Below are 10010 nucleotides of genomic sequence, written 5' to 3'. Positions count from 1 at the left end.
GGACGGGCGGGGCTGGGATGCGCTGGCGACAGCCGCGGGCTGCGAGGGCCCCTCCCATCGCGGAGCTGCGGGCGGGGAGAGACATGGCAGAAAGGGGGACTTCGGGGTCTGAAGAACAGAGCTCGAGGGAGGGACGTAGATGTGGGGGAAGGGACGACAAAGGACTCCCATCGCTGTGGGGAACCCTGAACCTTGTATCGCCCTGAGTGGAGTCCTCAAGCCGCGATTCTTGGACTCCCAACAATCCCTGCCTCATGAAACACCTTGATAGCTTGGTGACAGGTCACATTCCGGTCCAGCACATCTCCCCTGTCTGTCTCTCCTTGCAAGCGAGGAGACCAACCTGGCTTTTCCCAGACCCATAGTCTTTCCCAGAACCCCTAGGTGACCCCTAGAATCTGGACCCTTTGGCCAGCTCTGTCCTGTGCCAACTACTCCCACATCTCATTCATAGACTGAAGGTGATCTTTCCCGACCGGCGTCCTTACTGGCCATCTCGCCCCGGTTTCAGGTCCCTAACGCCCTCCTTTCCTGATACATTCATCACCCTCCTCAAGGAGAAAGAGGCACCTAAAGACACTTAGGGAGCCGGGAGGAAGCGGCAATTGGGGCGAGTCAACCTCAAATAAAGGTGCCGGAGAAGGGGGTCTGTGCACAGACAGCTGGGAAGGACCTTTGGACCCAGCACAGAAGGCCTTCATGCCTTCTGTAGGGCGTCCCCGAAACTTCAGTAACGCAGTGGGGCTGCCCCGCCACTGGGGATCAAATAGCGTGTGTGTTCAGGGTGTCCGCTGGGACCTGACCCTCTTTGCGGCTCATTATTCCCATAGCCTGTGTGTCACACGCTCTCTCCACAAAGGATGGAAGAAAGCTTTGTACTAAGGACAAAGGCGCGAGGAAGGCGTCTGCACCCTAAAGAGTGGCGCTGCGGTCCGCGACAGGAGACTGTCCCTCTGGACACTGCCACGCACCTGAGTGATGCGGACGGAGAGGCACGGGCTGCGCCCCAGAGTACACCAAAGGCGCTGCCGGTGGGGCCAGTCACCCGGTTGGACCGCTCGGAGCTACGTGAGGGAGCCAGGTCTTTGTACCATACACTGGGCTGGAGTTCATGACACCGGGATGGGGAGAGGGTGGAGACCTGGGGAAGTGGAGGGGGCTAGGCTGGGGAGACGGTTGTGGATGGGGAGTCGCAGGGGGGAGGGGGAAATGAGTGGAGAGACAGGGGGAGAGGAGCCAAATTCTGGCTGCAGGCTTTGTGCCATGTGATTTTTTTCACAAGAGCTCACGGAGCCCATAATGGCCTTGAACTCCTAATTCTCATGCCTCCACTAAGTGTTGGGATAACAGGTGTGGCTAACCGTGCGAGGCCCACCCCGCTCTCCTCTCCAGCAGCGCGTGGATCCCTTTGTCTTAGTCGTCCAGGCCCGGCAAAAGGGAAACCCCCGGCCTTGGCGGCGCATGCGCACACCTACCCGGCTTCCCTGTAGCCCTCTCTGCAGCCCCCGCACGGTTGCCATGGCGACCGCGAGGGAGGAAACCTGGGGAAGACCCCGCCGGCAGCCCTCCCCCGCCGCCCTCTCCAGGAGCTCCTCTCTGGTTCAAGCGGATTACCCCGGACCGCGTGGGCGCAGTGGCGGTGGAGGATTCCCCTAGTCCCCCGGGACTAGCAGCGGCTGGCGCATGCGCGCAGAACCCCCCCCCCACATACACACGGAGGGAAAGCCCAGGTGAGGGAAACAAAGTACTCCGCGCGTGCGCAGCGCGTGACTCTTAGGACCGCCTGGTCTCCTTGGCAACTGCGCGGAACTCCCTTCCGGCAAACCCGTACAGGAGTCAGGGATTTCCCCACTGCTAGTGCGCAGGCGCGGGCTGCATTCCGGGAGATGGGGCTTTTCTACAGAACAAAGGTTGTTTCCTCTGCTCCGGTCCGTGTCTTTTTTTTTTTTTTTTTTTTTTGACACAGTGTCTCTGTATGTGGCTCAGCCTGGCACTGAACTTACAGCAATGCTCCTCCCTCAAACTCCACATTGCTGGGATGACTGGCAAGGGCCACCACATTCCTTTATGTCCTCACTCTGTAGGAAAACAGCCAGATGCATGGTTCTGCGCGTTGCTCTGCCGTGCGCTCCCAGACCCCTACCCCTCCCGCCCGGCTTCCTCCTGTCACCAGGAGAGTCCAACACAGGCCAGTGGGAGGTTCCACGGGTCGCCTTCTTTAGGGCGCTTGTACCTTTCTAGCGATGCCCTACATGGTGTGGCCAATTCTGCGTCATTAGTGGTCCTGGAAGCTGGGTGTGGCGGTGCATCCTGGTACCAGCAGAAAGGAGATGGAGGGAGAATAAGTTCAACATCAACCTTGGCTATATTAGACTGTCTCTTAGCTACAGTTTTTAATTTTCAACGTTTATGTGTATAGTGTTTTATGGTTTTGGTTTTTTTTTGTTGTTGTTTTTGGTCTGGACACACATAAGTAGATATGTGTTTGGGCCACGTGTGTATCTGGTGACCTTGGAGATCAAAGAGGTCATCGGAGGCCCTGGCATTGGAGTCACAATTATGAAGTGCTTTTACCTACTGAACCAACTCTCTAGCTCCCTCAATTGTCTTTTTGGAAGTATGGGGTCGGAAGAAGGTCTTTGTAGCCCAGGTTGGCTCCTGCTGCAGCCTCCCAGGAACACAAGATAACTTTGCTTAAGATTTTAAAGGCCACTAAGGTGGGATGCAGTGGAAACACCTCCTTATAGGGCGCTCCCAGGACCTGTTTTCTAGTTGAGGCACCTGGAGCTGCAAGGATGGTGGATTTCTCCTCCCGTGTTCTAGCTGCTTTGTCACAGGGTACACACAGGGGTACAGGAAATGACACATTCAGGTATACTGACCCCGAACTACTGCATGGCATTGCTGCCACGCCCCATGCATGGCGCCTCCCTCAACCTCTTGCCTCACCAAGAGTCCCAGGTGATTTCCAGAGATGCCAGGCACCCCACTGCCTGTTCCCAGGGCTGCCTCTGGGTGCACTGCAAGCCTGGGTCAGTCTCTTCGGTAGACTTTTCTCCCCACAAGACCTTTAGGACTATGGCGCCTACACTGGCCTCTGCAAAGGATAGCCTCGAAATCCTGACTGCCTGGAGGGCTGGAAGTGGCAGGCACACACCCCCATGGCTGGTTTAGAGCTTTTGAGTTTCCAGTTGTAGGCTGGAGCTCAAGCCCCCAAACATGCTGGCCAAGTGCAGTCACTGCTACTTATCCCACAAACCTTGCTATACTTCTTACTGTTGAAGATGATTTTCCAGCCATATCCAGTATCTATGTGTCTCTCCCTCCCTTGGCATCAATGGCCTGTCTCTCTTGATTAGGTACAGAACTCTTTCACATTCTTCAAAGGCCCACTCCATGAAGCTTACATTTATATGGGACCCAGCCCTGGCCCTTGGAGGCAGGGACACCTGCATCATTCCTGGTATAAGAAGCTGGGCGGGTAAAAGGTCCTAAGTGACACAGTTGCTGTGTCTGGAAAACCCAAAACTTAGGGCTGACAAGGGCACAAGTGGCAGGTGACAACCTTGTGTATGCCAGGTGTCAGTATTGTAGGACTTTATAAATCCCACCCCCAGTTCCCACCCTTGTGCCTTAATTCCCCCATGATAGGCCATCTTAATGCCTTATGACCACTGGGTCAGGAGTAGGGCATGAGTTCGGTGCCCATGTCTGTTAGACATTAAGTTCTACATTCAGTATGTGCTGCTGGTTGTCTGACCATTGCCTCTCAAAGGTGCTTCTACCAGCCATTTTCAGATGGGGACATGGCCAGGGTGCAAGCCAGCCTTCCTCACTGGCATGATGCTGTTAGCATTGCCCACAGGCTTGTGGGTCTCTCCAGCTCCCTCTCTGCTCTTCAGGAGTAACACACCTAGAAAAAGCAGTTCTGGGGTCAAATCCTATCAGCTAGCGTCAGTCAGCCCAGCACACTTGTATCCCTGTGTGTCAGCCTGGAGAAATCTGCCTTATACCTCAGGCTCAGGGCGGGCACAGGCTGCAGCTCCCCACTGCTGTGTGACTTCAAGCCTCAGCCATTTCTCCAATCACCTTGCCCTGCTATCCAAGGAGGGTGCTACGGGTCTGGACTAGTGGCTCAGACATGGTCACCATACAGCCCTTCCCGTCACCTATGGGACCCACCACACATATAGACATGGGCTTCAGACAGCCTCGCCACAGCCTTTATTGCGCGGGCACTCCACCGGGCTCTGCAGGATGCACGGGGGCTAGGATGTCAGAGCGGGGACCCTCTGGTTTGTTGAGGGTGACCTATGGCGCAGCTGGGAGACCCCCAGACCCGGAACTCTATTAATCCCTGGTCAGGCCAGGCTGAAGAGGGATGAGCTGACTTGGACAAGCTGGATTCAGCCCGGTTCTGTCACTTGGGTGCATTGAAGGGCAGCGCACGCTGGTTCATCGGGTTGTCAGGAGAGCGCAACCACTCCTTCTTCAGCAGCTGCTTCAGCTGTGAGAGCCGCATGTTGGGGTTTTCCTGCTTCAACCGTGGCAGCTGCACCTCCTCAAATGCGGTGAAGGCCGCTCGCATACGGCGCTCAGGATGCCTGTCAGCTTCCTCAGCCACACTGCAAGCCAAAGAGTCAAGACCCATGCCTAGGACCCGCCCCCACCACGCTGTCCTCCTCAGGGCCCCGCCCACACAGCCCTACCCCGCCCACCTGAGCACTGCTATGGCGTCTTCTACGGTGCGCGCCTCCACGCTGCCCTCTTCCTGCAGGCGCCGGTTCAGGTTCTCCTCCAGTGGCAGCTCCAGGTGGCTCTTGGCCTTTTCCACTGAGGGTGACAGGGACAGAATGTGAGAACGCGGCAGTAGGCGAAGTCCTGGGTTGGGGGGGTCTACCCCAGGCCACATGCGCACCTGGCTCTGCGCGCTGCTCTTTGCGCAGTGAGTCCTCGATCTGCGCGCGTGTGACCTTGGCGGGCGCCACACGTGGGGCCTTGCCGCCTTTGAGTCGTGAGTCCTCCTCCTCCAACAGGCGCTGTGTCTCCTTCTTGCGCTCCAGCTGCTCCAGGCGTCGCTTCTCCTTCTCCTCCTGCAGGGGGCAACAGGGTCAAAAAGCACTGCCTACCCCAATGCTATGCAGACAGAAGCTGCCTGGGTCCCTCCTCCCCGCTCCTCCAGAGCACCCTTGTGCAAAAGGACCTGGACAGTTAAAGTGTTTCACCGGGTCTTCCATGTGCCGTTGCCCCAAACGTGGGGAGCAATGCTTGTCTGGGGTCAAAGTCAAACGTGTTTGAGGGCAGCTACTGGCGTCTGCCTGTTTCTCTGTAAGCCAGGGGCAGCATCTTCCTGAGGCTCCTCGACTCAGCCCTGTCCTGCCACAGGTTTTTGCACACCAGCCTGCCCTCTGGAATTCCTCCACTGGCTCTGAACATCCCACTCTCAGTCTTTCAGGGACAGAGGGTCTGGGTAGGAGAGCCCGTCCCCAAAAGAAGGAAGATTTTTCGGACAGTTTCAAGAGCCCAGGACCAAGTGGCCATCAGTATTGAGTGAGAAACACAAAATTCTGATCATGGTACAAATGTGGAGTATTACTGAGTTGCAGGGGAAGCTGAGGCAGGAGGAGAGGCTGAGCCCAGGTGTTCCAGGCCGGCCTGGGTCACAGAGACCCTAAAGGCAAAGAAAGCTGGTACCAGGCATCTCAGCCGCTCTGCAGAGTGAGGCCTGCGAGGTGAAAGGGTCTCTGTCGCCACCTAGTGGGAAGACCCGTCAGCACCAGGCCCGAACCTGGTACCAAGTACTAAGTAGGCACCTGGGGCTGGCTCAAAGACAGGCCTCGGTCAGGAAGGAATGATGACACAATTAAGGCTGGAGACAAATGCAGACCCACTTCAGCTGGCTTCTGCATATGCATCCCTCCATGGCTACCTCGAGTCACCTTTCAACACCGAAGCCCCACAGCGCCCACCTTGCGCTGCTCCTTCCGCATCACGTGTTTGTCCTCATCCTTCCAGTAAGCATCTTCCAGCTCCTTCTGTTTCTTGGCATCAGCTGCCGCCTTGGCTTCAGCCCTCCGTGCTCGGGCAGCGGCCGACTTGCTGTTCTCGCCCTGGAACTTCTTGGGCATCCCTCAGCAGGCTGCAGGAAGGACACTGTGGAGGGGCTGGACTGGGGCTAGGGCCGCCCCTCTCCACGACCTTACAGACCACATGCAAAAACGATTTTTTTAAAAGACAGGGTCTCACTAAGTACACCAGGTTGGCCTGACAACATGACCCTGTCTGACTCTTGGAAGCTATTGGGATAGCAAGGAGCAACATGTCAGCATTCCCTCTCGTTTTAGTAATATATATATAACTCTGCACCCACAAAATGTAGGCAGGGACTCCATTTGGAGCTACACCCAAAGCCCTGCACTGGGAATTCTAGACAGGGGTTCTAGCTCTGAGCTACTCTCTCAGCCCCTCCCTGGGGGATTCTAGACAGGGACATTTATTTATTTTATGAACGTGAGTACACTGTCGTTGTCTTCAGACACACCAGAAGAAAGCATTGGATCCTATTACAGATGGTTGTGAGCCACCATGTAGTTGCTGGGAATTGAATTCAGGACCTCTGGAAGAGCAGTCAGTACTCATAACTGCTGAGCCATCTCTCTAGCCCATTGAAATAAGTTTTTAAAACTCTAATTACAATGTTGTGCAAAGACCAGCACTGCCTACCCCAGTAGATCCCATCCCTATCAGCTGTCACTTCTGTCCCTGCTCCAGTCCCTGAGCTACTTGCCCTCTGCCTGTCCCTGGAGGTAATTTCTGCACTCAGGTATTCACCATGTGGCCTTCTGTGTTGGCCGTTGTCACTCAGCAGTGGGTTTTGTGTTGTGTCTAAGTATCCAAGGTGCCATAGTATGTATGCTGTGTGGAGCATATTCTACCATCCATCAAGGTGTAGTGGGACCCTGCAAGGTGGGCGACTCTCGCTGCTGTTGGGGTGCCCTATTTTAGACTGTGCAGATGAGTTCTTTCACACTGTCCCCTGGATCAGAGCCTGTGTAGACGGGGTGGGCTGTGGCCTGTGAACTTCACTGGATCCCACCAGATGAAAGGAGGCATGGATCCGTGCCTGAAGGAGATACTGTATATAAACTGACTCAACTGTAAGCCCCCAGAACAACTGTGGGGTGTCAGTTATCCCTGGGGTAAGTGGACAAGCTGATGAGGCTGGACTTCAGTGACGGGGAGACCATGCTGCTGGTATTAGGCACACCCCTGTTCCTGTCAGGTGTGGTGGGGTGTATCTTCGATCCAAACATTTGGGAGGCTGAGGCATGAGGATCACAAGTTTCAGGCCATCTTAGATACACAAAGAAATAACCACACCCAATATGCACCTGCCCACAGCCTGCAACATATTGGACCTCAGACTTCGCCACCTAGTGCCCTCATCTAGAATATTCTCTGCCTCGTCCCCATCTCCAGCTCAGTGCCTCAGAATGAGGGAGACAGTCCCTAGTGGGCCAGGACCACAAGGATATCACATCCCTCAAGCCCTCTCTATGTAAAATCCACTCGGCCCCTACTGAAAACCCCGTGCATACACAGCCATGTATCCTATCAGGAGAGGAGTCCCTGCAGACAGCAGGGGCATGCAAAGGTCCTGCAGCAGGAATGAGGTTGTATGTTTATAGGGGTCCAAGGAGGCTCTGGTAGGTGAGTGAAGGGTAGGAAAGAGGAGGGAGGCAGGACTGGGGACACACTCCTATCTGGCTTACAGAGCCCCATTCAGATCCTGTGGGCACAGCTGGGTATGAATGCCATGTGGGCATGGGGTCCTGGGAGCTGGCTGTGAGGCCAGTTCATGAATGGTGGAGGGCCCTGACCTGGCTCCTAAGCACTATTTGGCCTCAAAAGGGCCATCAGACAGACAAAGCGCAAGGTAGACCACGGCAACTTGGGTCCCCTGTGGCCAAGGCACGCCTGTGTGTCTCAGTTTTCACACAGGAACGCTGTGAATTCTGGGATACCAGAACCCTGCACAAGACAGTGCGTGTGGACCACAAACATTCCCTGACTCCTCCCAAGCTTCTCACTGCACTAGGCCGGCAGCAAAGCTCTCCAGGGATCCCAGGAGCACGTGCAGAAGCGAGGCCACCCTCCTGGACACCCAGGGAAACTGAGGCGCGCGACTCCACTCCGCGCTGCCAAGGCACAAGTCTCGGAATCTCTTTCCTATAACAGCCACACCTGCCTCCGTTTGAGCCTTCGAGCACACAAATCACCCCTGCCCTCAATACTTGCACACCTGGCCTGGAATTTTCCATCCTCCTGCCTCAGCAGGATGACAGGTGTGCTACTTTTTTAATCCAGTAAACTGTTGAAACTTCAGGGCCACGCATGGCATGGTGGCAAATGCCTCTAGTCCCAGCAGAGGCAAACCAGTTCAGGTGTGGCCCCAGTGAGAAAGCAAACCGAGAACTCTTGACTTTTTCAGACCGGAAAGTTCTCTTTAAGGCATTTGGTGGTGGCGGTGGGTGTTTTTGTTTTTTTGGTTTTTTTTTTTTTGGGGGGGGGGGTAGGTGGAGGTATCTGGGGTCATTTTCATCCAGACATTTTTATCCCGGTATCTTGCCCAGGCTGCCCTGGAACTCACAATCCTCCTGCCTGAATGTCTAATTTGTCATTTAATAAATCAGCAGGTTGGGGGCATTAAGGAGTCCGCGAGCACAGACTGCAAGGACCCTCCTCACCAGGGACCTGGACCTAATCAAATCCGCAAAAGACAGCCCTAGGGGGTTGGGGATTTAGCTCAGTGGTAGAGCGCTTGCCTAGGAAGCGCAAGGCCCTGGGTTCGGTCCCCAGCTCCGAAAAAAAAAAAAAAGAAAGAAAAAGAAAAGACAGTCCGGGCATCGTGAGCCCACGCCTGTAATCCCAGCACTTGGCAATGCTGAGGTAGGAGGATTACACCGAGTTCGAGGCAGCCTAGGCTACAAAATGAGACCAGAAGTCTAAATAATCCCCTTCGAAAAGTGCCTCAGTGGTTCCCCATGACTGCCAGGCCGCACGGCAGGAGGAAAGTGGCGGAAAACGCCTCCTCCTCCTCCTTCAGGAAGCCCTCCCGGCTCGACTTGGGCCGGAAACTGGCTGAACTCCCCGCGAGCTTCTGCGCCTGCGCGCTGGGAGCACCCACCACCGGGCACCCCATCTCCGGTTCCGCCTTCCCGCCGGCAGGACCCCCAGGCCGAGCCGCGCCCGCCCAGCGTGCCCCGCAACCCGGCTCCGCCCGCGCCACAGCCGTTCCTACCTCTTCCCCCGGCACCGGCTTGGTCGCGTGTCGGTGACGTCACCGCATCTGCGCACTTATCTATTGGTGGCGCTCCGCTCATGACGTTTCGAGTGCCGCCATCTTGGTAGAGTCTGTATCAGTTTTTCTCTTAGCCAAAATACTAAACCAGTGTTGCCAGTTCTTCTTTCTAAGCAGAATGTTTCTTAGAATATCATGTTATTGGCTCATTTCAGACATTTATGAACAAAAGAGGAGGATAAAAGCTACACTCTAAAACAATGACCTCACCAAGATGGCCGCTGCCCGGAGGAAAGATTGCGAGGCCGGCCCTAGCCCTAAGCGCGACGGCCCGGACATGGTTGCCGTGCCGCCAGGGGGCGTCCGTGCCCCACGCGGGGTGTGGGCCTGGCTGCTCCCGGCTCTTTGTCAGGCCAATGGTTACCCCAGCTCAAAAAAAGTCCGAAGACATTCTTTGCCCTGTTGGAGTCGGGAAACTGAGGATCAGAGGGAGTAGAAATTGGATTAGACTAAATGCAACTGACGTAGCGGTATTTTCCTCACAGGACGATGGGGCTCGAAGGAGAAGGACTGACTAAAAGTGGCCTGAGCTAAAAGTGACACTGTCTCAAAATTAACTGAATATAGCCGAATCACTAAATAAATCGCAGCTACTCGGTGTCCTCTGCTGCCCGCGTCAGCCCCTCCCTTGTTGTTGAAGCCGATTCTC

The 10010-nt window shown here is 55.4% G+C and overlaps 1 protein-coding gene across 2 annotated transcripts; it reads right to left on the bottom strand.

The window, feature by feature from the left end:
* Positions 1-3950: 3950 nt before the first annotated feature.
* On the bottom strand, positions 3951-9773 carry Ccdc124 (coiled-coil domain containing 124). Of its 2 annotated transcripts, none has more exon segments than NM_001106071.1 (5): positions 3951-4625; positions 4719-4833; positions 4919-5093; positions 5970-6139; positions 9302-9773. In NM_001106071.1, coding segments are annotated over 4 exon segments (654 nt in total). In that variant the 5' UTR covers positions 6129-6139; positions 9302-9773; the 3' UTR covers positions 3951-4420.
* Positions 9774-10010: the final 237 nt, after the last annotated feature.

Source organism: Rattus norvegicus, chromosome 16, assembly GCF_021556685.1.
Source record: "Rattus norvegicus strain SHRSP/BbbUtx chromosome 16, alternate assembly SHRSP_T2T, whole genome shotgun sequence".
NCBI lineage: Eukaryota > Metazoa > Chordata > Mammalia > Rodentia > Muridae > Rattus > Rattus norvegicus.
Note: the sequence above shows the minus strand (reverse complement) of the source record. Positions and strands in the feature narration are given on the sequence as shown.